This window comes from Oenanthe melanoleuca, chromosome 1A, assembly GCF_029582105.1.
Source record: "Oenanthe melanoleuca isolate GR-GAL-2019-014 chromosome 1A, OMel1.0, whole genome shotgun sequence".
Taxonomy (NCBI): domain Eukaryota; kingdom Metazoa; phylum Chordata; class Aves; order Passeriformes; family Muscicapidae; genus Oenanthe; species Oenanthe melanoleuca.
The window spans coordinates 55,329,739-55,356,938 of record NC_079334.1 but is presented as its reverse complement, the minus strand read 5'-3'; the positions used below and the strand labels follow the sequence as shown (position 1 = coordinate 55,356,938).

The 27,200-nt window shown below is 40.7% G+C and overlaps 2 protein-coding genes across 5 annotated transcripts; both read left to right on the top strand.

Moving 5' to 3' along the window:
- The first annotated feature begins 2,929 nt into the window (after positions 1 to 2,929).
- On the top strand, positions 2,930 to 14,297 carry GTSE1 (G2 and S-phase expressed 1). 4 transcript variants are annotated; one of them, XM_056514094.1, is made up of 12 exons: positions 2,930 to 3,185; positions 3,772 to 3,855; positions 4,556 to 4,619; positions 4,696 to 5,299; positions 6,385 to 6,555; positions 7,903 to 8,050; positions 9,243 to 9,620; positions 9,808 to 9,880; positions 10,297 to 10,545; positions 11,251 to 11,449; positions 13,001 to 13,141; positions 14,021 to 14,297. In XM_056514094.1, exons 1-12 carry the CDS (start codon positions 2,945 to 2,947, stop codon positions 14,102 to 14,104), a joined length of 2,436 nt encoding a protein of 811 aa, XP_056370069.1. In that variant the 5' UTR covers positions 2,930 to 2,944; the 3' UTR covers positions 14,105 to 14,297. The 4 variants fall into 4 exon arrangements, with proteins under 4 accessions (XP_056370069.1, XP_056370060.1, XP_056370077.1 ...); XM_056514085.1 differs by having other exon boundaries at positions 2,930 to 3,194; XM_056514102.1 differs by lacking the exon at positions 2,930 to 3,185 and adding an exon at positions 3,189 to 3,405.
- A 1,070-nt stretch (positions 14,298 to 15,367) lies between these two features.
- Positions 15,368 to 25,925, top strand: TRMU (tRNA mitochondrial 2-thiouridylase). The gene is made up of 11 exons (XM_056482160.1): positions 15,368 to 15,487; positions 15,912 to 16,077; positions 18,210 to 18,316; positions 18,874 to 18,996; positions 20,123 to 20,295; positions 21,257 to 21,310; positions 21,832 to 21,898; positions 22,694 to 22,794; positions 23,824 to 23,968; positions 24,217 to 24,299; positions 25,480 to 25,925. Exons 1-11 carry the CDS (start codon positions 15,400 to 15,402, stop codon positions 25,624 to 25,626), a joined length of 1,254 nt encoding a protein of 417 aa, XP_056338135.1. The 5' UTR covers positions 15,368 to 15,399; the 3' UTR covers positions 25,627 to 25,925.
- The last annotated feature ends 1,275 nt before the right edge of the window (positions 25,926 to 27,200 follow it).

The following is a 27,200-nucleotide window of genomic DNA, read 5'->3' as shown; positions in this document are numbered from 1 at the left end:
ATTTATAAAGACAGACCAAAACCTTTCTTTCCCAAAACACTTTATTGCATCATCTTTAAAATAACTGTATATCTCATTTAACTGTTACTTTCAGTTTATTGTCACATATAATTGCTATTAACACAAATATGAGCTTCTAGTTCTGGTGCATTTCTAAAGGCTTTTGCCTTTCCTTCACATATGTTCTGGTTACAGTATTTATGCTTCTGTATAAATAAAACTGTTTCCTTTGGTTTTATTAAAACAACTAATAATATGTCCTGGAAAAATCACTTACACTCCAAAAAATTAAGACTGAGTTTGTTGACCTACGCGACTAAAACTGTGACATTGGAACCAGTGAAACCACCGAGGACAAAAGCTCATTCTTCATTATTAGTAATATATTAAATGGAGAGAAACAGAAATTACAATGACTTGGAAGAAAAAATTCAGACATCAGTAAAGAATTACTGACTTGAATCAGTTCTAGCTTTTTCAGAACTGATCCTGAGAATATAGGAAGTTACAACTCTTGGATTCAGTTTCTTTAAATAATATATACAGGGATAGATGTAAAAGCTGTATACTGCTCCAGGGACACTGCAGCTACAAAAGGCATGCCAGGGGAGCATGGCACTGCCCCAAGATTGCTCCATCCACACCTTTGCTCAGCACCACCCATGTGCTCGAAATTCACCCTAATCAGGCTACTTTTACTGCTCCACTTAGGGTTAGGCTTGAGAAATCCACAAATCCCAGATCTCCAAGGACTGAAGAAGGGGAGCATGGCCCTGCCCCAACACTGCTCCCTCCACACTTCTCCTTGGCGCCAGCTTCACACAAATGCAGCTTTTCCTGCTCCACCTAGGGTTGGGGTTATGCATAGGGTTAGGGTTGAGAAAACCACAAAGTCCAGGGATCCAGGGACACTGCAGCTACAAAGCCATGCAAAGGGGAGCAATTCATGTTAACTCCATACATTTGATAACAATTGTTTTATTTCAGAAATTTCTTTTACTTTTAACTATTGAATTTCTTGTCATTATAACCCCACCCCAGTCAGTTTGTTTCACCTTTTTCTCCGATTTTGAGATTTCATTTCCTTTCATGAAATGAATAATTTCCTTTGATGAAAGGAAATGAAATATTGTGATTTCAAATAGTATCAGTTTGGCACGGTTTGGTCCATTTCCCTGTGCTTCATGTCATCCCATTCCATTTTAGTTTTTTAACTTTGGTTCAGAAATTTCAACAATGAAATCTTGAAAATGGAGAATAAAGTGTAACAAGCACTCTGAAAGGGAGGTATGATATGATAAAATAAAATGCAATTAGAAAAGAAGAAAATTTGGGAATGCAGTGACTACAACCAAATTGATTTGGATTAAATGAGGTGCAGTGAAAAGAACCAAAAAAACTACCAAAATTAAATTTACTAAAGTCCCAAAATCAGGGAATGAAGTCAAAAAGACAGGAGAAGAAATTGATGAAATGAAATGCTTAAAGGAAAAAAAAAAAAATCTGTCACGAAGGGAAAACAAATAGTATGGAATGACATGAAGTGCAGGGAAATGGACCACATCTTGCCAACCTGATCCTCAGTGAAATTGGAAGATTTCATTTTCTTTGGGGAAATGAAGAATTTCCTTTCATGAAAGGAATTGACTCAGTGAAATTGGAAGATTTCATTTTCTTTGAGGAAATGAAGAATTTCCTTTCATGAAAGGAAATGAAATCTTGAAAACAGAGAACAAAGTGAAACGAATGGACTAGGTAGAAACTATAATGACATGAAATTGAATGGAAAGAAATAAATCAATAAATTGAAATCATTACATCCATAAGAGTAATTCAAGGAGCAATGAGGAAAACATCAAAGAAAATGGGTAGAAAATTCTGATGTTAAAAAAAAAAAGCTGGAAGACAGAAACTGTAACAATGAGGATTGGCCTATTTTACAAGCAACTTAGTTCCCCGTGCAACTGACCACTGCCAGCCAGGAGGGACTGTTTGTGTCATTTCAAGGGAGGGAGAAGTGTGAAACAAGCATGCTAATATTCAGCAGCCAATTTATCCCAGCCATTTACTGTATGTATTTGCCACTACACAGGATACTTGCTATATACTCAAGTTACATATAGACTGCATGTGGGGCTCCAGGAAAGGTAAAAATTGCAAATGGTCAACTGGAGAAAGGATTAGAGAGTATCTTATCCATTTGAAAATCTGCAGGTTATAATTAACTATTCTTATTCAGCTGATAAATTCCAGCTGATTGATTTAGTCATCCCAAAATAATTAGAACAGAATACATCACTGGAACACAGTCTCTCATGCAGTGCCATGCATTGCAAGAAAACCCTAAGCACTGCACAGCATTAAATGTTAGAAGAAATGTGAACAGTGGTGTTTTCCTAGTTTTTTTTAGTAACATGGTTCTACTTTTAAAACTTTTCTAACAGTCAGGCTGCTTTAATGGGACTGATAATAATAGTCTGTAGCTGGGACAGACATCCATGGATCTCACTATTCCTCATGCCACTTTAGGATCAGATATATATCCCCCTTACAAAATCACAGAATCCATTAGGCTGGAAAAGACCTCCGAGTCCAACCTCTGACTGAACATCTTGACAACCAGACCGTGAGCACCGCATCCAGTCCTTCCTTGAACACCTCCACCGCCTCCCTGGGCAGCCCATTCCAATGGCTAATCATGCTTTCTGTGATTAAATTCCTGTTATGTCCAAGCTGAACCTCACTTCTAAAGCTAAGCTACTAGGACAACCACATCCAGCAAAGGAAACCAAAGGAGCCGGCGCACGGCAGCTGCGCTGCAGACACGGCCCACGCCGCCGGCCTCACGGTGAGACCTGCAACGCCCACACCCTGCTGAGGCTTTCCCTGCGCTGCTGCCACTCCGCAGTGCCGAGGCCGGCCAGGCGAGCCGGGCTGTGCAAGAATGAGCCGCGGGGGTGACACACCACGGCCAGAGCCTATGTCAGGGGCGAGGACAGAGCGGGATGGGGCGGCGCGGCCTGCGCGGCCCAGCAGAGCAGCCGTTGGGGGCCCTGCTCCAACTACAAGCCCCAGAATGCACCGGGAGTGCCGTGTATCCTTCGAACCGGCCAATGAGGGCGCGAGGGGCGCGTCACGTGAGCGGGGCGCGCTTTCCAAGTGCGGGCGGGTGCGCGGCGCGGCTGGTGAGCTCGGTGAGGGGCGAGCGGTGAGCGCGGGCGGCGGCGGCTCCGGCCCGGGCCCTTCCCGAGCCCCGGCGGGGTGCCCGGAGGCCTTTCCCGGTTTCCCGCTGCGGCCGGGGAAGGGAGGGACCTGTGCGAGCTCGCCTGAGGTGGGGCGGCCGGCGGGATGGTGAACTATGCGCCACCTATAAACCACCATTCTGTGGTGTCCAGTGCAGGATGGGTAGTAATACTAAATTAAACTAAACTACGCGAAGTTTCATTACAGCGTGAATAGGCACTTTACATCGAGAGTGGCGGAACAGGAATAGGCTGCCCAGGGAGGTCGTGAAGTCTCTCTGGAGATATTCCTAACCCAGCAGTGTTCCTGTGTAACCTGCTTCAGTGACCCTGCCTTGATACGGGCTTGGATTAAATGACCTCCAGAGGTCTCTTCCAACCCTAACTCTTCTGTGATTCTCCGTGGCAGTGTCTAAATATGAGAGTCTTCAAAGGGAATGTTTGCCTCCTCACTAATTCTGTGACCCTGTTGTTCGGTTTTGTGGGGGTTTTTTTAAACTTTTTGCATGTCTGCTTCTATATTTTACAGGTACTATGGAGGAAAAAAAAGAAATGTCAGCACATAGCCAGAGTCATGAGATTGAAACAAAACTGGATGTTTGCATGAGCAATGGTAGGTGGAGAACATGTTGAGTTATTCTCTATGTGATATATCCCTTGTTATAGGTTAGGACTGCTCAGATCAGTAGACATTCTCTGTTTGCCTTACATTGTGTTCTGTGTACTCACTTCCTTGGATGGGCTGCTGTTGCCAGTCTCAGAAACCTTCTGAGGAGCTTGTGGAGCATGGTGCTAAAGCTTGTGTAATAGTGACTGATGTCATCAGCCTCTTTTTTTATATATCTAATCTGAGCTCCTCCCTTATCCATCAGGTGCTGATTTATTTAGTGTCTATATTAACTAAGAAGAAAAGTAATCTTTCTCACTGGCTCCTGCTACTGTTCTGTGGCAGCATGAGCAAGAAGAGAACTGATTAGTGGGACAAATGCATTGTCACATAGCTCTAGATTACATGTTCTCACTTATTTTGTTTGGAGGCTGCTGATAAGCTGCATTCCATGTTGCTGTTACAGCTGCTTAGAAATTACCATTAAGCTGTTTCACAATATTTGGGTATCTCACAATTATGATCATGTTCACAATTGTACCTTAAATTTCTTGGACCTAAAATATGTTTTCCTAAGTTTAGGATTTTAAACTTGGTGGCTAAAGCTTTTTTCTTTTTTGCCAGCTGCCATCACTCACCAAATTGTCAAAGCATAGTGCAATAATTTTCATTGCAAATCTGTGCTGTGACAAAATTCTTTTTATAGTTTCAGACTTTGATCTTCTGACTGATGAAAAGTTTGATTTTGACCTTTCACTCTCTTCAACAAGGTAAGTTATGTAAGTACTGTAGACCCTTCAAAATGGATGCATGTAAGGTGCTCAGCTAAATTAATTTTCTTTGTAGTGGAAATGAAGATGAAGTTTTTGTTGGACCTGTGGGACACAAAGAAAGATGTATTGCTGCCAGTATTGAAGCAAAAAAGTGTGTATCTTCTTTTGATGATAAACTCATGTGGAGCCCGCTTCAAGGAGAGAAATTTGTGGAAATTTTCAAAGAAGCTCGTTTGTTGGCACTGCAAATAGAGGCTGGAAGCAAGGACACAGAGACCAAAATAAGCCAAACAGAAGAACAGGAAAACAAGGCTGTAGAAACATTTGTGGAGGACTCAAAGTCAAAGCTGAAGATACTGAGAAACAAAACTATAGACTTAAGTCCCAGGGCTGTTAAACGGGAAACATACTGTGTGCAGGACAGCCCAGCATGTCAGCTGCCACCTTGTTTTCAGAAGGCATCGCATGAACTTGTGACAGATGGCCAAGTACATGCTCTTCCTGCTCCTCCTGACAGAAGCCCTGTTAAAATTTGTGTGTCTCCTACAAAAAATGCCAGTTTGCCCCTGACAGAGGAACAGAAAACTAAGGAAACAAATACAAAGGCAATTGGCAAACTGCCAATGGCAAGACCATCATCTACTTTTGGTAAAAGCAATTTGTTGACAATTGACAAGGTAAAGTCGTGTTCTGGGCAACGTTTTCTTCAAGTAAAGTCTGTATTTTAGGAATATTTAACCTGTTTACAATCTTTTCTTTTTAAAAGCAAACTTTAATCTTCTGATACTTCTCTACCTCATAAGATCCTTAGTCAGGAAACATATCTAAAATAAAGAGATGGCAGGTACTATGGTATTGTCTTGGTCTATTATGACAATGTCGAGTATTTAAAAGTAAATTTCTTTTGTAGTTGTAGTGTGGTTTTGTGAATGCTATAATTCTTGGCTTCTCTTCTAGCTGCTATCTGACACTGCTGTGTTGCTGGTAAAATGACTACAATGTTACTCATGTGTAACTTTATATTTTATACACTTTATATGTGTTTATTTATTATTAATCCTTGTCAATGGAAATGTATTCTGCAAGGAAACAGTTGTGTTAGTGACCTTGTGAGCACAAATCCCAGTCTTTTGATAGAATATATTTTGGATTTTATTTCTCTGCTTTTTATAGCTTAGGCTTTACTATATATTACGGATTTTACTGAAGATGTGGCAGGGGTTTCTTAAGAACCATCACCTATAGAAATTACAGGACTCTGATTTTCCTTTGTAGTATAAACTTCTTCCTGATTTTGTGTGCTATAAGAAAAGACATGATCTTAAATGCTTTAACTAGACAAATTATACCCCACTGTCTGAATAGTTTTGCATGATGCAGTCTTACTATTGTAATGTCTCACCTTTTGGAAACCAAAGTAGAAGAATAATAAATGGAGAATCCAGTGTAGTTGTAAGGTACAGCTGTTACAGTATGGAACACCATGTAGGTGAATATGATTGTATGATTTGGACTGATGAATTGTTGCAGAACTGTCCTTAAGTTGCTGTGCAGTATCTGGGTTCAGGCATGTTCTAGTACTTAGCAAATACACTCACTAGACTTACTGCAGACTGTATTTTTTCTAAAGGCTTTACTGGGTTTGGACTTTTCTTCATTGACTGTTGTCTCTGTTTCTGAACAGAATCAATGTATGTAAAAAGCTTTATAGTGATTTCCAGAAGCACTAGTAGCTTTTAAAATGTTGCATTGAAATTTGCAGCTCAAACGAGGAAAAACTACAAGTATTTCTACAAGAAGAGACTTAAACAGCATGGGATCATCTGAAGATGTATTTTCTGATAAATCTAGTATTGCTTTAGATGCTGTTGAGTCTTCCTTCAGTAGCAGTTCCTCAGTGCAAGACACAAAAGTCCTTCCTGCACCAAGTAAGGTAATGGCAACCCTCCTTAATATGAAAAGAACTTCTGCAGTATTTCTGATGAAAAGAAATGAATATAGTTTGCTTTCTAATTTAATTTAAAGCTGTTTTGTAAAACAAAAAATGATTTTAAGGAAAAGTAATCAGTGTTTTGTATTTGCCATTCTTGAGTGTGTGCTGTAAGTCTCTAACACATGAATGTACTTAAGAAAACTAATCCACATGTGTTGGATGCACAAGCATGCCTTTGTTTTTAAGACTAGCTGCAGGCAAGTGATGAGCAGTTTCTTGTAAGAAAGTTTTTGATGTGTAGTTAACTATACCACATGAAAATGCATTTAAAACTTCACAACAACTTGCATGAAGGTAGTATTCCTACAGCTGTCAGTTGTTGTTAAGCTTTAAATGCCTATTTTAATGCTGGGTGCCACTTCACTGAATCACAAAATTGCTGAGGTTGTAAGGGACCTTTTGAGGTCATCTGGTCCAATTCCCTGCTCAAGCAGGACCACAGGGAGTCATTTGCCCAGGCCCATGGCCAGACAGCTTTTGAGTATCTCCAAGGATGAAGTCTTGGCAACCTCATAGGGCAGCCAGTGCCAGTGATTGGTGACCTTTGAAGTAAGAAAAGTGTTTCCTGATGTTCAGAAGTAGAACCTCCTGTGTTTTACTCTGCCCATTGCCTCTAATCCTGTCACTGGGCACCACTGGCTTCTGTTCTTTCAGCTATTTCCATGTATTGATGAGATCTACCTTGAGCCTTATCTTCTCCAGGCTGAGAAGTCCCAGCTTTCAGCCTTTTCTTAGGTGGGAGATGCTCCAGCCCCTTAACAATTCTAGGGTTCCTTTGTTGGACTCTTTCCAGTAGCTCAAATCACTCTCATACTGGGGAGCCTGGAACTGTATGGAGATCTTCAGGTGTGGGCTCTCAGTGCTGAGCAGAGAGCACGATCACCTCCCTTCACTTGCTGCCAAGGCTGCTTCTTGTGCTGTCAGCAAGGGTGCACTGCAGACTCGTGTTCAGCTTCTCCACCAGTGTTCCCAGGGGCCTGGCCTGCAAAGCTGCTTTCCAGCTGCTTGGTGCCCAGCATATACTGGTGCCTGGGCTGACTCTTTATTCTTTAATTCCTTTAAGTCCATACTCAAGTTTGTGGCAGGAATAAAAATGACTGTTTGCCTCCTAGATCTGATGTTCCAGTTCTGTATAATAATACAATGATCTGTCTCTAAGAAAATTCACTTTTAAAATGTAATCTGAGTTAAGGAGCTTCTCTAAAATTCATGAGGAAAATTACAGTACCAAGACAAATAATGGCAAAATAATGCATTAAATAGGACATTTTTTTGCTTTTGATTCAGCCTGGCTTAAAGAAGATGTCATATCTGAAATGTCCTCGTGCTGTCAGCGGTCTCCCAAGAAAGGCTACATCATCATCTTCATCATCAGTTTCCAGCATGAACTCAAGTCTTAATTCAAGTTTACCCATTTCTCCTATAGGCAAAAAAGGTAATCATCTTAGTACAGATTTGTGCCACAAATCAATTTTGAAATAGCTGAGCATTTTCTGGGCTTTGGATTTGGAAATGTTTTTATGATGTTCAGTACATTCAAGCACTAAGAAGTGTTTTGTATGGAGAATAAAATTTTCTAGGCTAGCCCAGTAAATCCCTGTGGACTAAAGATAAATGTTAGACACCCATAATTTGTAGATTGACTAGATTGATACAAATCTGATGCCTACATGTGAGCATCTGACGTAGCTAGAAAGGAAGCAATGCTCCAGGAATTCTCTTCGCTTTATGCACAATCTCCTCTATTATAGCCAAGAACATGAGCTTCTGAATGCTCTAAGCTTGTCTGACTGGAATTAAAAGAAAAAACAAAATACCAAAACAACTGAAATTTTGAAGGAAGGTGGAAGGCATTATCCCACATTTCTGTAAGCCTAAATAAAGGATGAGCTTGACTCGAGCAAATGGGAAAAGCACTTTCAGGGGGATAACACAGCCAAAGGGCTTGTATTGTATTGAGACCATCAATTTGACCATTTCATTAAGCCTCAGGAAAATAGTCTCCTAAAAGTACTGACAGATATAAAGACTATCCTTCTTGTACATCTATCAAAATACCAAGTTGGAGCAAATTTTTATTTTGCACCTTGTTTCTGGGAGATTATTAACATATTATTAAAAGCTTAGTAAGAACTATTTTATGCAATAGAACTATCTAATCAAGATTCATTCTTTCATTAACAGTAATGAAAGTAACCTACAGACTAAAAGTAAGAACTTTACAGAAATCTGGAAAAAATGCCTCTGCAGTAGTTTAGCCTGTGATGTTAATCGGTGTAACTCAAACTGTTGCCTCCTTGAAAGACTGTTTAAGGGAATAGGGCCAGCTCTGCTGGAAGTAAATACTGGAAGTAATTTGAATCTGCAAGCTGTTTTGGCATTCATTGAAGAGTATTCTTTCACTTGATTGCAGTAATTCAGGAATTTGGTGAAAAGACAAAACTGCAAAGTAAAAGTAAAACTGCAAAGAATTTAAGGAATAAATTTTCAGTGGTTTTATATATTCTTCTAAAACTTGAATTGTTTGAACCTAAATTTAAATGCCGTAAATTACTATTTTCCTTTCCTGTGTTAGTATAATTATTCTGCTTAGTCAAAAACTTCAGAAGTTCAACTTTCTATTTCAGGAAAATCAAACTTGTCATCAAAAGCTAGTGTGAGTGGCTCTAAGCTTCCATCTGGTACAAGCAGGCTGGCCCTTGTCAGACCTACCACAGTGTCATCTCTGCAGGCTGCCAATACTGAGAAATCCAAGAAGCAAGTGAGATCAGCTAGTACTCCCAAAGTATCTAGTGCTATAAACCTGGCTAAATCTTCAGCTTCTGCAACATTATCTGAGGCTGCAGGCAGTGGAATTCAGAGACCAAGCTCTGTTCCCAGTCTGCAGCAGCTATGTCAGCAGAATAAAGATGGGATTTCAACAAAAGGAAGCCTGTGTCCAAAGCCCAAGGCTAGAGTTCTGTCTGCTTCAACAAGTCAAACTAAGGCTCCTGTGAAGACTCAAGGTATGTACATACTTTGTATGACCTGTCTTCTACTTTGGTTATTAAAAGCAAGTACTACTTTGAAGGCTTATTTGTTTATTATACTTCTGACCACTTTGGGGAAGGAATTAGTATTTAACTGAAAGATAACTGCTATAAAAGAAATAAACATGAATCTGATAGCAATTAACAAAACTTTTCTCTTTAGATGCAACACCAAACAAATTGGCACAAAAAGCAGCACCATCTCTTGGATTAACATTTTGTGGCACACCTGGAAGGTAGGGCTTCACTGAAAATTGAATGTACTGAGGCATCCTTCTTAGCATGCAACATGGTTGGGTGTTGCAACAGTCTTTTAAAAGTTCTAACTTTAATGTCTAGTCCCTTGAGACCTGCCAGCTTAGACGTGTTGGTGCCTATTGGAACAGATTTAAAACAAATCAAAACCAAAAACTAAACCAAATAACCCCCCTCCCACTATTCAGAAGAGGTTTCTTTGTAGTACTAAATAGACTAAAATAATTAATAAAATAATTCTTATTAAGTAAAGACCTTACTGTGCTGTGATTATGAATGTTAAGGTGAGCTACTGTTCCCTTACTGACCAAAGGGAAATGGATTTCTATAATTTGGAAGAATAGTGTTATTCAAACAGTTTTTAGAATGGTTTGGCTAAGGCATGTTCCTCTTCTAGTGCCATGGCAGTCAGCACTCCTATGAAAGGCTCAGAAGATAAGGTTTTCCAGGGGTTTTGTTTTCCTGAGAAGTCTGCCACCATGACTCCTGCCAGTGTGAAGCGGTCTGGCCTGCCTACGCCTGTCCGTCGGCTCTCGGGGCTCCCAGCAGTGACTCCCAGAACTGTGCCCAGAGTGGCATTCTCGCCACACGCTGCATCTCTTCGGCAAAGCTGCAGCTTTTCTACCAAAAAGACTTTTACAGCTGGGTAAGAGAAATCTTCGTGTATGAAATGAATATTGTAGGTAAATTGCCTCTTAGTGAATTCTAGTGATGACTCTTGGCTTTCAAGGGCTTTCTGTGAAAGTAGTGTTTCCGCCTTCTATCTGCCCAGCATCTTCTGACAAGGGCCAAATATATGTATGCAGGCTTGTTTTGTGGCTGGTGGAGAGGAGCTGTACTGAAGTAGAAATGATTTGTGGCTACAAAACCGTGTCACATTACTTTGGCCAAATGTTTCAAATAGTTTTTTCTCTCAAGGAAGCAATTATTCTGTCTACAATGACTTTATCATACTCATCACGTTACAGCCTCTGGTCCTCCAGCCAGCGTCAGTACTTCTGTCAGCAGGGACTGAAGTGGGTTGCTCAGTGATGCACAAAATCAATGCCTCTTTTCTAGCTGTTCCAAGTTAAATACCTAGTGTGAAGTTTAGTCTGGATGGAAATGTCAAGATTAAATTCTTCATAATCCTTTTTTTTTTTTTTTTATGGGTAGGCTATACTTTTTCTGCAGAATTAAATATTTTGTATTTTGTGGGTAACTAGCATTTATTTGGGTAAAAACGTGGAAAGCCTTTTGGCATTAAAGCTTGGGGTAAAAAGGGGAAAATGAGGTTAGAAATTGGCTTGTCAGTGTTTAGTAGTTAATGCTAATTAAAGAACTCAATTATTGCTGATGCTCTTTTCCCCAGTCCTAAACAGAAACAAGAGAGTAAGACACAGACATCTTCAGAGGATGATACATCTCCTCCACCTGTGCCACCTCTTGTACTTAACTTCTCACCAGAGAAAACTGCTGCAGAAGGAGTAGAAAATGCATTAAAAGAGGCAGAAGTACAAAATAAGCTGGCTGAAGTACAAAATCAGCTGGCTGAGGAGAAACAACCTGAGGTAAGAAATGACTATATATTTTCCTACAAAATTACTAAATAAGCTGCTTGAATTATTTCAAGATAAAGGATAAGTAAGGAAACCACTTCAGTATACATGAAGCTAAAATGTGTTAGAATAATGAAATAATAGAATATTCTGAGTTGGAAGGGTCCCATCAGAATCATCAAGTCCAGCTCCAAGGCCTGCACAGGGCACTTCAGGAATCAAACTAAACACTTCTTGAACTCTGTCAGGCTGGTACTGTGACTACTTCCCTGGGGAGCCTGTTGCAGTGCCCAACCATTCTGACTGAAAAATCTTTTCCTGCTGTCCAACCTAAACCTCCCCTAACTCAGCTTCATGATGTTTCCTTGAGTTCATGGGAATGAAGAGATTGGTACCTTGCTCCTTCTCATGAGGATGTCCAAGACCACAATAAGGTGCTCTCAGCTGCTCGTAAGGCTTCCAGACCCATCACCTTGTTGCCTTCCTCTGGATGCTCTCAAATAGCTCAATGTCTTTTTTTTTACTTTTTTTTTTATATTGTGGTGTCCAATTGACTGTGACCATGTGCACCCTCTAGTGCCTATATTTAGCACTGAACCGCATATGTTCAGTATTTCCATTAAGTGTGTTCCCATTTCAAATGCACTGTCAAATACTTGCAGATTGTTTATTAAATTTCTGCTTTTGGAAGAGTACTGTGAAATTCTTGTAGCTTCAATTAGAAAAAGTACTGTTGCAGGGCAGTTTATGTTGTAGCCATAAAGCTCCTTCGGGGATTTAAAAAAACCTCCAAAGCCAAAACACTGCTGTAGCTAATTCAGTCACCTAAAAGGAGTGAAAATCTACATACAGTGAATGAGGATTAAACCACAAAGTCCATACATATAGCAGTAAATTTAAGTGTGAAGTAATTAGTTCAGTGAACACTTCCCCTCTCTCATGAATGTTGAAAGCTGGCCCTCCACAGGTGGAAGAAAAGACTGAACTTGTAGTTGTGAATTGTTAACCTGACAAAGTGGCTATTGATTTACAAATACTGAGATTTAGAATAATCTGTGGATTAATTACTTGATGTTGTTGCATTAGTGTGTTTTTTGTCATCTTATTGGTGGCATAAAGTGAGTGTTTCAGAATTGCTTAGTACATGTATGGGGTAGTTAAACTGGACAAAAGGATAACTAGAGTGTGAAGCTGTAGAGAATAGTTTATATGGCTGAATAACATTGCACAATAATTGTAGTTAAATCATTTAAGTGTTAAGAGGGTTACTAATCTTCTGTTTTAAATTTATTCCTACTTTTAAGTGAAAAACTGCTTTATACCCCAAGAGATCTCTTTAGCTTTGTTTTACCATGTTTCCCCTGTGATGCTAACCACTGGCAGAGTAGGAGCTGAGGTTTTTACACTGCAATAAATCCTGCATGGAAAAATACCAAGCTGTAAATTAAGCTTGATCTGTCATTATTACAGCTTTATAAGCTAAATTGATTGCCTCAATATATATGAGGGAAACTTGGTGAACAGGGGAGAAAACATGATTTTTTTTTTAAATTTTTTTTAAAGGCTTTACTGCTAGATATTGGAGCAGACAAGTCTCTCCCACACACTTCTGAGTGTGAAAGTAGACCTTTGATTGACCTTTCCAATACTCCTGAAGTGAGTAAGATTACTTCTCCAAAGCCTGTGTTATCTGGACAGATAAAGGTAAGTTTTATTCAGATCATCTGATGCAAGTTATATTAGCAGAAAAATGTCAACTGTCTGCATACCTTTGCAAGCAGAGCAATTCCCCAATACTGTAGGAATTATTTAATATTAGCTCAATATGATATACATAATTAGGTGCTCTTAAGAGAATGTCATGCTTAAAAATAAACAGTATGTTCTGAACTAGAGCTCAGTGAGCAATCTGCAAATAGGAAAAGGAGGATGGAGAAAGTGCTTAAAGCAGCTATTACAAAATAAAACTGTTCTGAAGCTTCACCTTTCTTGCTCATTTTCAGTTCTTGGGCAACAGCTGATTTTAACCAAAAAATAAAGGATGTTTAACTTCTCTCCTAATCCTCTCCTTAGCTGGAAGATGTGTGCTGTTGGAATCTGCTCTAAATTTTACAGGCATTTCTGGGCAAGTGTTTTTTATACATTAATGGCTTGAAGGTAGATGCCTTTAGATCATTGTCAGTTGAATGCTGGTAATTATGAGGATGCAGCTTTTGACAAAAGGTAGTTGGGCTTGGTTGAGTATCAGGCCCTTCAGATTTTGTCCAAAGAGGAGTATTGCATAACTCTGACTTTGGGGGGGCACGTTCAGAGGAGTTCAGAAGTGCTGTATCCTGTCTGGATGGCACTGCCATTAGAATATGCAGAGTACTAAAATTTAGAAAAGGTTTTTTTAGGTTTTAAGGTAAGTATGGGCAATAACCACCTTGTGCTTGTCTAAGAATGAGCATTTTTTTTATAAGCTTGAATACAATACTAATAGGAACCCTAAACAAGAAAAGTACTTGAGAATAATAGAGATTATAACTGCTAGTAGCTATGCACAACAGTTACAATAGCTACATTTTACTGTTTTTCTTTCAGCTGATTGATTTGAGTTCTCCTCTTATCACTCTGAGCCCTGATGTAAACAAAGAAAATCTGGATTCCCCTCTACTCAAGTTCTGAATCTGAATTGAAGTATTCTTAGCAACTGTGATCTTTGAAGTGTTTTTGGTGTTATTCCTCACTTGTATAATTTTTTAAGATGGCTGTAGATTTGTCTGATGAGCTCCATTAATAAAATAAAATTCTAACTGTCTGATAATGGTTTTGTTCATGGATGTGCTGCAATGGGTGTATTTAAACTATGTTGCTCTAAGGCAAAAAAATTGGAATGCTAATTTCTGAGTTGGAAACCTGCCTCCCTACTTCTTGCCGCTAGTCATTTGAATCCTTTCCTCTATGTAAAACAAAGTTTTAATTTAAAATAAATGCGTTGTTGGCTAAACCTGTACAAAATAGCAACTTTTTATTGTGTTTAATGGGTAGACTTTGCTAGTGTTTCACTATCAACCGCTAAAATGTAGGTAAAAGACTAGTGGACTTTCCGGGTGGTGTAGCAAGTTTGGAAAGAAACATGTCAGTGTTAAAGGAGTGACCGCACCACCTGGATTTATGTGATGCAAAGGCGAAGATAACAGCGTGTTGGTTTGGTCGGAGCTGCCCCAGCTGGGCTAAACTGTGGGTTATTTCCGGGAAAAGGGACATGAAGCGGTGAAAGGGAGCTGTTTTATTCTGGGCTTTCCTTTATCTAACTCACGGTGGTGGGTCCTGTAGCTCAGTAGGAGCGGTGGGGCCGAGCATGTGAGGAATGCGGGTGGCCTGGTGGGGGCCAGGGCCGTTCTCTGCCCCTTCTCCGCGCGGCTCTGCCCTGCCCGGCTCTGCCCTGCCCGGCGCGGCTCTGCCGGCTCTGCCCTGCCCGGCTCGGTTCTGTCCTGCCCTGCCCTACCCGGCTCTGCCGGCTCTGCCCTGCCCGGCTCTGCCCTGCCCGGCGCGGCTCTGCCCTGCCCGGCGCGGCTCTGCCGGCTCTGCCCTGCCGGCCCGGCCCTGCCCTGCCCGGCTCTGCCCTGCCCGGCGCAGCTCTGCCGGCTCTGCCCTGCCCGGCTCTGCCCGGCCCTGCCCTGCCCGGCTCTGCCCTGCCCTGCCCCGCTCTGCCCTGCCCGGCGCAGCTCTGCCGGCTCTGCCCTGCCCGGCTCTGCCCTGCCCTGCCCGGCTCTGCCCTGCCCTGCCCGGCTCTGCCCTGCCCGGCGCAGCTCTGCCGGCTCTGCCCGGCCCTGCCCTGCCCGGCTCTGCCCTGCCCTGCCCCGCTCTGCCCTGCCCGGCGCAGCTCTGCCGGCTCTGCCCTGCCCGGCTCTGCCCTGCCCGGCGCGGCGCAGGCGCCGTGGGCAGCGGGGCGGGCGGGCGGAAGCGGCGGCGGGGCGATGCTGGCGGCCCAGGGGCGCCGCGTGGCCTGCGCCGTGTCCGGCGGCGTGGACAGCGCCGTGGCCGCGCTGCTGCTGCGCCGCCGAGGTGCGGGGCTGGGGCCGGCACGGAGGGAGGGAGGGCAGCGGGGCCCGGCCCTGGGCCCGGCCCTGTGCCCGGCCCTGTGCCGCGCTGCGGGCCCGCGCCTCCCCTCTCGGTCCCCGCGCACGGCCTCGCCCGTGGAGCGGCCCCAGGCCGGGCTGGGCCGGGCACCGCGGGGCCGCGGACGGCGTAAAAGAGGGGCCGGGGATGGGACTGACTTAGCGTCGCGTTCGGCTGCTAAAGCAGCTTGGGTTAGCTGTCACCTAGAGAAAAAATATACCTGTACAGTAACTGTACTGTAAAACGTAGCACAGAGCTACTCACATCTTCGGTAAGATGCAGTTACTAAAGCTGTTCTTGAGAAACACAGGGTTTGTGTCTAGGCTGTAAGAATTTGACTTTCTAAGTCGTTCTTGCCTTCATTTCATAGGCTACCAGGTGACAGGTGTGTTTATGAAGAACTGGGACCCTCTGGATGAGCAGGGAGCTTGCTCTGTTGACAGAGATTGCGAAGATGCTTATCGGGTGTGCCAGAAGCTTGATATCCCGTTTCACCAGGTTTCCTACGTGAAGGAATACTGGAATGAAGTATTCAGGTAGAAACACAATTACCATAGATGGTCTTTCAGTATGTTAGTGTGGTATTGTGTGACAAGAATGGACAGATAATGAGCAGTGGCAATTCACTGCAGTTTTATTAATGCTCAGAGAAAGCCCTGAAGCTTAAATAAATATTGAAGAATTATTTTTTCTCTCATTTGTATTTGCGGTCAGAATTTATATTTTGCTTTTAATATATATATATATATTTTATTTTTTAAGTTAGTAGAGATTTCTCCTTGTATGAATGTGTAGTAATTGCTTTGTTGCAGCTTATTTCTTCAGCTATTGATATACTGGCCCAACGTTACTGCAACTTGAAAAAAATTATTTAATGAGGTGCTGTTACTATCTGTGTGTGTAACTTAAGCAGTACATTTTACATAATGTGTGCTGAATCCAGGTTAGCCCAAAATGTTTGTGGCATAGCCTTGCTTCTTTAAACTTATAACAAACCTGAAACTGTTGTCTAAAAAAAGGTGCTCAGATTTCTGTGAATTTGTTGGACTTTAAGGCAAGTTCTGCATAGGAAAAGCTGAAAGATTTTCTTGGAAGGTAGGACAAGAAGGGGCACGTTGGTATAATAGCATAATTTATCTTTGTGCTCTGGACATAAGTACATAAAAATTGTTCCCTCATCTTCATCATCCCCCTTCAAGTAGTGCTGCTATTACCGTACATGAAACTGAGGAATAGCCTGGTCACGCTACTTGTACTGCATGTTAAAATGACATCAGGCTGGGCACCAAACTTTTGCATAGTCAGTGAAGAAAACAGCCAAACAGCTCTTTTCTGGGAAAGTTCACTCCATTTTTTCCTTTTGGTGTGAGAGAATGAGTAAGTGCTACAAAACTTCTTGGGGTTTATTCGTACAGTGTTTCCTAACATTCTGTTACAAGTGTCCTGGTTTGTTTCACCATCCTTTTCTTCTTTACTGTCATCACTGATCTTAAATTTACTCCTCCTCTGGATCTGTCTTTAAAGAGAGATCACCATAAAACACCTTTTATCAGGAGAACTGTTCCAGGTCTTGTTTTTTCCATGGTTTGTGCAAAGCCTGTTTCAGTTCTCTCTGTCAGAGGGGAATCCAGTAGACACCCTCCACTGCCCTTTCTCTGGTTCTGTGCTTCACTAGAAGGTCTGAATTGGTGGGAGGGTGGCTTTGTGGTGACTGGTTTATAGAACTCCTAGGGTACCATAAGAGTGCACTGTGAGCCAGCAAGAAGGAGGCAGCTCTGGGTAGATCCAGGTGTTTTAATTATTAGTATGAGTTGAATTCAGCACTTTAAAAATGAGTTAGAGAAAATGAGAGATATGTTGCTTTGTTTTCTATTTTTTAATATATTGTCACATGGTAAGGAAGAAGCAATTGATTCTGTTTCAGATGGAGAAAAGTATGTTAGTATTGCTGTTGTTCTTTTAAATCCAGTCTGTGCCCTCAGTTCATCTTGAGTGGAGTGGCTACAGACAAACAAAATGATGCAGTGATAAGGCCTTCTGATATCTCAGGGTAGCACTGTATGCTGGTTTAATTTCATTAGTTACTATTTCAGCATTTTCAAGTGAATAATGCTAAGTAATTATGCTGCAGTGTAAAACTATAACATAACTTTGAGAAACTTAGAATTTCTAGAAAGGAAAAAAAAAAGGACAGGAAAAAGTCTCTAAAATTAAGCCCCATGAGTAACTGCTTGTGGTGACATCATTGCAGCTGAAATTACTGTCTGTTCAGCTGTAACACTCCTGGTGTGTACCACCATATTGTCCCACTGAAAATTTAAATAGGTTGTTTAATTCTGAAGGTAAGTATTCTGTGAGAGACGAGTAGGATGTGCACAGTGGACAGCCACATCTGCCCAGAGGGAATATTAATTTAATAAAGCAGGGTTACAAGATAGTAAGTCATAATTTGACTCTGTTCTCAGTGCACTTTGGAGAAAATGTTTCAAACATTGTTTTTTTGCACATTAAAATATAATGGGTATTTTATTTCTAACATAAAATGTTTACAGTGACTGGGTCTCCTCTGGGGCTGGAACTCAGCTTCTCATATTTAAACACTGTCCAGTTTCTGATAGTATTATGCATGTTGATGATTCTGATAGACATTTGAATCTTTATTTTACAGTGACCTCTTGAAAGAGTATGAATTGGGAAGGACGCCTAATCCTGATATTTTGTGTAACAAGCACATCAAATTCAACTACTTCCTGCATTATGCTATGGATAACCTTGGTAAGGCATTTTCAAGTGTGTCAGTACAGAGTGTGTGCCATGGAAATGCTGAAAGGAAACAAACTCTTTAAAAGGTGGGGAAATAAATGAGTTCATGTGCATGCCTAACTGATATCTCTTTAGGAGTGTCAATAATTGTGAAGTATTTGGTTTTAAGATTGCTCTAACATAAAGAATCATAGAATGGTTCAGGTTGGGAGGGACCTTTAAAGGTCATCTAGTCCAGCTCCTCTGCCCTGGGCAGGGACATCTTCCACTAGATTAGGTTGCTCATATGTAGCAACAGATTTATTTCAGGAGCATGCATTGACCTGACCATTAAGTTTTACATTCTTAGGTGGTCCTTAAAGTACAAAAGCACAAGTGCTGGCATGCTGGTGAATAGTTTACATTATTTAAATAACAGGAGTACAATTATTGTCAGTATAAGACTTCTCTATAGGTTTTCTTCTTTCATTGCTTTCTGCTTTTCTTACTGTATGTTTGCAATTGTGTTTTGAGCTGTGAATTTCAAGTTTGTGCCTTTATGTTATGTTTGGTTTTTCTTTCCTTAATAGGAGCAGATGCAATTGCTACTGGGCATTATGCCAGGACCTCACTGGAGGATGAGGAAGTGTTTCAACAGAAACATACTAAAAGACCACAGAAGCTTTTCAGAAACCGTTTTGAAGTTAGAAATAGTAAGTTGTGTCTTGATTTCATGTTTTGTCCTACATGAGAAAGGGAAATGTAAACTATATTTGGAGTCATAGAATCAGAGATGTTTGTGACCTTACACACAATGATTACTAATTAAATACCAGCCTTTGTAAACAGTTGTTTGTGCTAAACAAGGTGTTTACATTACTAAAAATGACCCTGACTTATCAAGGATTACATTTTCTTGTTTTAAGAGTTAGATGAATGTGTAATATATGGTGAAAATATGCTGTACCCAGAGGGGAAAAAAAACTTGTAAACTAAAGCTATGCAAAACTGCCACAGTGATGATTTTACATTACAGATTCCCTGCTGGAGTTAAAGAGGTTTATTTGTTTCTTTGTTTTAATTTTACTTCTGGGAAGTTGAAATGGCCCCAGTTGGACCTGTGGTCTATATATGTGGCAGACTGTGATTTACAGATGTGTTTTGTGATGGGCTTCCTTGCCCCATGACTGAGATTTCATATCACCAGTTGTGACTGAACTATTGGTCTGTAGTTTGGATTTGAGTCAAGAAACATCTAAGTAGTGTTTGTACAACAGCAGAGCTATTTTAAAGAGAAGGGGCAGAACATGATTGAAAAGTTTTACTGATTTTATTTCATCTGGGTAATCAGGAGTTTTCATCTATTTTAAAGAAAAAGGTCAAACTCTCATCTCTGAGCATTGGTAGTAACTCCCCTGATTGCTCAAATAGTTGATCTCTAATAGGGTGATTTCAGGGCAAAACAGTGTTTTTTTGAAGAACAGTTTACTCCAAGGTATTTGAATCTTCATTCTCTTTCACAGGAAATATGAAAAGTTGTTTTTGTTTTTTTGATTTGTCTATGTCCTTGCCGATGACAGATGCACTATTGAAATAAATGAGGCAGTATGTGTCTTTGTAAGATTCTGCATAGTACAAAACCAGAATCTTGTAGATCTTTTTAGTGATGAAAAATTATCCAAGTGTTTCCATTATATTTTTAAAACCATGTAAAATACTGTCTCTAACATGTATTTGAAAAAAATTAATCAGAAATGTTGATGGTCAAACAAAATACTAAAGCAATTTGAACTATTAATAGTAGTTATGTTGAGATGTTCTATGTGTTTCGCTTTGCAGCTGTGAAACTCCTTCAAGGGGCTGACCTCTTTAAGGACCAGACCTTCTTTCTAAGTCAGATTTCACAGGATGCTTTGAGGAAAACCATCTTCCCTTTAGGGGATTTAACAAAAAGTTTTGTAAAGAAGATAGCAGCAGAACATGACCTTCATCATGTGCTAAAGAAAAAAGAGGCATGGTAACACTTAACACTCTTTTGATTTGTATTTCTCTCTAAAACAACTTTCCTGAACTTTTTGAACATTAACTTGTGGCAACCTGTCCATTTTTGATAGGAAAGAATAATATAATAGGTTGGGAAGCATTTTTCATAGTTGGCTACTTCGTTAAAAGTACTTTTAGGAGTTTGTGGTTAGTTGTGTAGTTAGCTTGCAGGTATATTGTCTGCTGTTGTATCACAAGAACTAAGATGAAGGTGAATATGTAGGATGTTGTGAGCCTAAAGGAGAGCATCCTCTAGCGCAGCAAGGGAGAAGCTTTTGTTCTTTATTCTCCACAGCTTTTAAGAGCTTCCTCTCTTAAAATTACTTCTCACTATGTCTTTAGAAATTTGATAATACTGTTTTTCCTCAGTTACTCTTTAAAAAAAAAAGTTACATTTCTCTGAGAACTAAGACTTCGTGAGTCGATCTCAAAAACTGTAATGCAGGCAGGCAGTAGTTATGTTGCTGATGCTGCCTTGATTGCTTTTCATGCTTATATTCAGCCTCAGTAAATATGTGTTTGAAGAATGATAGCAGTAACTGGAAGGGAAGGAGAAGCCTATTTGGTTCTGGAAGTGATTTTTTCCAGAGATGGACCACCACTTTGCCATTTTGTTACTTTTGTACTTTAATATGAAAGAGACATCTGTTTTTAATGTACATACAATCTAGTCACTGAGGTTAATGTATTTCTTGAACAGGTGTTCTATTTTCTATTTTCCTTCTTACTTCTGTGCTTACAGCTCTCACTGATTCTGTATAGAATTAGTTTACCTATGTTGCAGCAGATGATGTGGATTTGTTTATGAGATGCCTAAAATAGTTTGGGGTACACAGGAGGGAGAAAAAAATCTTGGACTGATTATTAATTGACATTATTTCAAATGTTTTTCTCTGCTTTTGTGTATTCAATTCCATGTTCCTTTTTCAGAGTATGGGGGTCTGTTTCATTGGTGAAAGAAACTTTGAAAAATTCCTTCTTGAGGTGAGCAACACTGAATCTCTGGCAATCTTTGGTTTGTTCTGGTGTTCAGTTTTTAAAACACTATCTATAGAAAAATCTCTAGCAGCTTGTGGCCCACTGTAGGTAGCAATGTCCCACCTCCCTTTGCAGTCACAAGCCTAATTAGAAGCTGATGCCCACAGCCTGTAGGAAATATCTTGCCCCTCTACCAGCTGTCACTCATTTTCTGGTGCAAAAGAAGTGAACATGCACTCTGTGCCTGCCAGGCTCTGACAAATGGTTGGAATGTGAGAGGGACAGAGTGCTGGATCCTGCTGTCTCCTGATGTATGTGAGGATAGGGGAAGTGAAGCCTAGAATTACTGCTCATAGGGACTGCCCTTCCTGCAGAGCAGCATCAAGGAGGAGTCAGTAAGCTGCTTGGGCAGAGTTTATTTCTTGAAGAGTTGTTTTTCAGCTTTGAGAGAATGTAGTGACAGAATCTGAAATATACTGTGAGGTTTTCTTGGGCTGTCTTGTGACTTACCTCTTCCTCTTTGGTAGTATTTGGAACCTCAACCAGGTAACTTTGTTTCCATTGAAGATAAGAAGGTGATGGGAAGACACAAAGGTAATTGCCTAACCCACCTTAATAACTTACTTTTAGATAAATGGAACAATATTGCTTATATTTGGAGGGACAAATTTTTGGAATTTCCAAAGGAGTCTGCAGGTTTTACTCAGTTTGTTAAACCATGGAAAGTTTGCTGTATACAGTAGTAGAGCCTTGAACTAAACTGATTCTTTATTATTTGTTCTGTATTGCAAGAAAGCAAATAAATATTAGGGTTACTCTGTTGATACTAAGTAATTGCTATTTTAATACCAAGAGATCATTGGTCCCTTAATTCTTTCAAATGACTGTACTTCAGTTCCATATTTTTTAGTACCTAAACTTTGCAGAAGACAATGTACCTCAGTGATGCACAGCAGGACATCATCAAACATGGGCACCTTAACTTTGCCTTTTCTCCTGAGTGTTCTTTATTTGCTGTCCTCAGTTCAAGCTGCCAGAACTGAGTTTCTCTCCCAACTAATTTATGATAACAGGATGTTATGCTGGTACATGAAAGTAAGGGAGACTGGCAAGACTGAGTGGTAGATAACCCACAAATTGAAACTTTTGTAATACCTAAGAATGCCACAGTTGAAATGGATTGATTTGTAATCTTTAGTTTGCATTTCAGGTACAGATGAAATTTCAAGTAGATGTTAGTTTAGTTTGTGGCTAGCCCTCTTCTGTAAGACAGCTTGGTTTGTTATTCTTTGTTTAGTTGTAAAATTTTGGGGAAATTATTTTAATGTGTTCTTCTGATAGTAAAAGATGAAAAGTTACTAGCAGCATTCTATTTTCATATTTCTTTAGGTTGGTTCCTCTTCACAATAGGCCAGAGGGCTCGGCTGGCAGGCCTCAAGGAGGCTTGGTTTGTTGTAGACAAAGATGTCAGCACTGGAGATGTCTTTGTGGTGAGTTAATTAACACTGGATTTGCAAATGACTTATGCATGTATTTTGTGACTGCTGCTATATGGAATCTGAGCCTAACCTGGGCAGAATTCTTGGCTTTCCTCTGGTGGAAACAAGAACCAACTAGTGTAGCATCAGCAGATGTGAAACATCTTTTCCAAACAGGCTTCTCACGAGCACCAAATTGTTTTAGATTTTGGCATAGAGTTTTTCCAAGCAAAGGGCAAATACTGAAAAGAACCAGCCAATCTCTGAGCTCTCATTTTCTACTCTAAAGCATGAGGGTTTTATCTCAGTTATTATGATGTGGTTTATAAAATGTGTATTAGCTTGGTTTATGATATATTTCTGCTTTGTTTTTCTAGTAAAAGGATGAGGAGCCAGTGACAGAGTTTAATCATTTTGAAAACTGAGGCAGAATATATATGATAAATAATAAATAATTGGTGTGTTAATGGCTAATCATATGAGGTGATGCAGACTTCTGCTGCTTGCCAGCATTGATAATATTTCTTCCTGTTCACGCAGTTGTTACTCTTCCTGGATACTGATGTGATTATAATGAGGTGTTCTGCTGCTTGTTAATGTGCCAGTACATGGGACCATAATCAAATGAGAATTGAGAAGAAACAGACAGGAGCACTAAGAAATATTTTTGTCCTGCAGCAAGTTTGTCAAAGGCAATGCCTTTGCTAGGGAGGTGTTCATTGGGGAAGTTGGAGAAGAGGGAGGTAGCATCTTGTTGAGACAGGATAAAGAAGGTCAGGTTTCTGAACTCAGCCTGAAGAAGGCAAAAATGCAGTTGGAGGGAAAAGCATACAAGAAGAGAGACATGGCTCTGAGGAGTAGAAGACTGACAAACCATTCAGGCTTGCTTTAGCCTATGTTAAGTGCTGACAAGTGTTTGCTTTCTTGCTCATATTGCCTTCATTTTGCTATGGCTGGATGCATCTTCTATATTTCATGCTTCACTTTCCAAGTTTCATGCTCTTTGACAAACTCATCAGCAATAACTGAACGTATTTTAAGGCACCGTCCCGAGATCACCCTGCTCTGTACAGAGACCTGCTGCGGACAGCCCGAGTGCACTGGATAGCGGAGGAGCCGCCGCCGGAGCTCGTCAGGGAGAAGATGATGGAGTGTCACTTCAGATTCCGCCACCAGATGGCACTGGGTAGTCAAACCTTTTCTTTTGTCTAGCTCAGTCTGTGAAACTCTGGTAGTCTGTGAAACTTCATGTAGTTCTGCAGTAATAGTGGATAGGTTCTGGCTTGGCCCTCCTGTTTCTGCAAAAAACAAATTGTTTCTTACAAAACAATTCTGTGCTGTGGTATCGTGACTTAGATCTGTTTAGCTTGGGTTTTCCTTCTTTAACATGAACATAATGGTTAACTTCAGGTGTTTTATAATTTTCTGCTCTAGTACCTTGTGTCCTGACTCTAAACCAAGATGGGAGTGTGTGGGTAACACTAGTGAAGCCAGCAAGAGCTATCACACCTGGACAGGTAAGTTATTAGAAGTTGTTTTCCTTCCATTTTTGTGTTTTACCTTATCTGGCTAATAAAACAAAGTAGCTTTTTTATTAGCTGGAACAAAGGAATTAATTTATTTGCATGTGAGAGTGATTATCTCTATTTTTAGTATTTATCTACTATTTTCAGGGAGATTGTTTCAGATTTAAATGATCTGTTGTTATCTGTATATTCTGAGAAACTTGCTTACAAATTTTAGAAATACATGGAAGCATCTCTGGTAATCAGTTGTATATGCAGAAATGGAAGCTGTTGTTTTTTGCAATAAGTAGATTTTAAAAGGCATTAATTTGGTAATTGCCCGCTTAGTGTGGGTTTAGTGTTCAAACCTGTTTAGTGAGGCTGTCTGGTGAATTCCATTGTCCCAGACAGAGGAGAGGTGCTGTGCCTAACAGGGATGCCTTTGAGCATTGCCAAAATGAAGATACTCCATCCATTCCAGCACATTTCCTCTCAAGCATTCCCTGCATCCCTTCTGCCAGCATAAGTTCTACCCACCCTCCCCAATACTTGGGGGCCTGTGGGACACATCAGGAGGGACATTAGCTGATAACTGTTTGTAGTGGAGAGAAGCTGAGAATGATCCAGCCAGAGCTTATGAGAGGTGTGAGAAGGCCCTGAGTGCCAGGAGCTGCTGAGCCTGTAACCAGGCTCTGTACTGGCAGGAGGTCTGGGCTGCCCTCTCCTGCACCAGCCTGCTGAGCACATCAGGGAGCTCCAGTTGGTTCCTTGCAGATTGTCTGCTGCTACAGTTCTTGGTCCCCTTCCTGTTTTGTCAGGTGCCACTGTAGGCTGGGCACAGTTTTCTGGGGAAGGTCCAGTGAAGATGCAGGTGATGTTATGTATGTCATTCCCTTTGGAAAGGAAACTTTCCAGCACAATCCATTCCTCCTCAGTAACTGAAGAGTTTTGAGATAGCCTTGTAGAAGTTCATGATGAAATTTCCACCAACACATTTATAAATTAACACTCATGTGATCCTACAAATCCTCTGTAATTTCGGGGGTTTTGTTTGTTTTGGGTTGGGTTTTTTAAGATTTAGACAGAACAGATATAAATTGCTCACTGTCCAGCATGTCTTGCACAGCCTGCAGTTTCTCACCATGGTTTTTGCAGCTGATATAAAAAGACTCTCTCTGTGTTTATCTCCTAGTTTGCTGTGTTCTACAAGGGAGATGAGTGCCTGGGCAGTGGGAAGATCCTGAGGATAGGCCCATCAGTGTACACCCTGCAACAGGGCAAAAACAGAGAGGAGAGTCCAAAGAAGGAAGAGATTGACAAAGCAGAACCAGCAACATAACACCTGGGATGGTTTATTGAAGGACTTTGGAGAATTTGCTGCCTGAGAACAATAAAAGCTATAATAAATGTGGTTCTTGAGGCCAGTTAACCAGACTGCCAGCTCTTGACTGTTAGCACTGAAGGAGTTTAAAACTAAAGCCAGTTTGGTGCAATTTTGCTGGACTGTATGGTGCTGTTTATATTAATACATACCAAGGGATGTCCTAAGGTGTTCTGTAATAATAGTTTTACCTACAAGAATTTTAATACAAAAATCATGTCTGAAATAATAAATGTATCTCCTATGAGTATGTGAAATGGTTTTTTCCCCCTTACTTAAAGGTACCTGTCCCTAGTAAATTAATGTTATTAGTATATTAGTATAAAATGTTATTTTATACTAAATGTGTGTTTGTGCTTTGAACTCTGGAAGAAGGGTGAATGATGTTTAAGTTCAGCATTCCGAGTGAGCTCCAGACAGCAGATATTTATTTTTCATTTTGCATAGTTTTATAAAAAATGCTTTGGATTCTTAAACTGTGTTAAGTAGTTGCATCAGATGTTTATATAAATCAGAATTACAAATCTTAGGGGCTTAACAGCCTTGAATGTTAAATGTTTTCACACAACTGACTAATTTTCTGTTAACTGCTGAGGTCTGAGGCTGTTTGGTTTATCTCCTAGAGAGGAGAATGCATTGTTGTGCTTGAGAAAAATGCAAATTCACAGGGATTTCCTTATTGTGGATCAGTATAGACCTGATAATGACTGGATCTTGCCCTGTCTCAAAATGGATTGCTCTTAGGAAGAGCTGAATACTCCTTCAAAATTAGGTAGTTTTATAAAGACTGGGTGCATATTGAGGATACCCCAAGCTCATAATAAAACTTAATTGCAGCAAGATAGCAAAAATTAATTACTGTCTTTCAGCATGATAGCAGAAGGTGACTGGTCCTCAAATACAGTTGTGCAGGATCAGGGCTTCCTGGTGGTGTAGAATTTTGAGATTTTAACTGGCAGTGAGATCCCAGGTTTGCTGAGAGCTGCTGAGCCAGTGCCTCATAGCAGGAAAGGTTAACCATGTCCTGTTTGTAGTACAGCACCTGCAGAACAGAGGCTTTTGAATATATTCTGTTTCCCTGTTTCTGCTTAAGCATCCTTAACACTGGACACAGCAGTAATCCAGGATGACTAATGCAGAAAGTTCAGAAGCTGACATGCTGCTCTTTGGTGGAAACCTCTCCAGTAATGATCTCCATTCACTTCATAGGCTTTGATTTTTATCATCAGAAATGAAACTTCATGGTTCTACTGAAGAGTCCTCATCTGAGGTAGAGGTGAATATGGACAATGTTTGTTTAGTACAGCCTCATTGAGGAGGGTGGAGCTGCAGCTCAGCCTCTTGCCATGATGACAAGGAAAGCCTTTGACATGATGGAGTGATTGCAGCTCTTGCTCCCAGTGAGCCTCACCACACTGCTTTGAGCTAGGAGTTAGTGAGCATTTGTGGAATTCAAATTGCAAACATGGCATGGGATGCTTCACTAGAGGCTGTCCAGCAACACACATTTGTGTGTTTAAACCAGCATTTCC

Excerpts from the sequence above, each read along its gene's own strand:
- TRMU (XM_056482160.1), top strand. The coding sequence starts at position 15,400 with ATGCTGGCGGCCCAGGGGCGCCGCGTGGCCTGCGCCGTGTCCGGCGGC. Across the intron at positions 16,078-18,209 it reads TACTGGAATGAAGTATTCAG|TGACCTCTTGAAAGAGTATG; the intron begins GTAGAAACACAA and ends TTTATTTTACAG. Across the intron at positions 18,317-18,873 it reads TTATGCTATGGATAACCTTG|GAGCAGATGCAATTGCTACT; the intron begins GTAAGGCATTTT and ends TTTCCTTAATAG.
- GTSE1 (XM_056514085.1), top strand. The coding sequence starts at position 2,945 with ATGAGCCGCGGGGGTGACACACCACGGCCAGAGCCTATGTCAGGGGCG. Across the intron at positions 3,195-3,771 it reads CGGCGCGGCTGGTGAGCTCG|GTACTATGGAGGAAAAAAAA; the intron begins GTGAGGGGCGAG and ends TATATTTTACAG. Across the intron at positions 4,620-4,695 it reads CTTTCACTCTCTTCAACAAG|TGGAAATGAAGATGAAGTTT; the intron begins GTAAGTTATGTA and ends TTTTCTTTGTAG.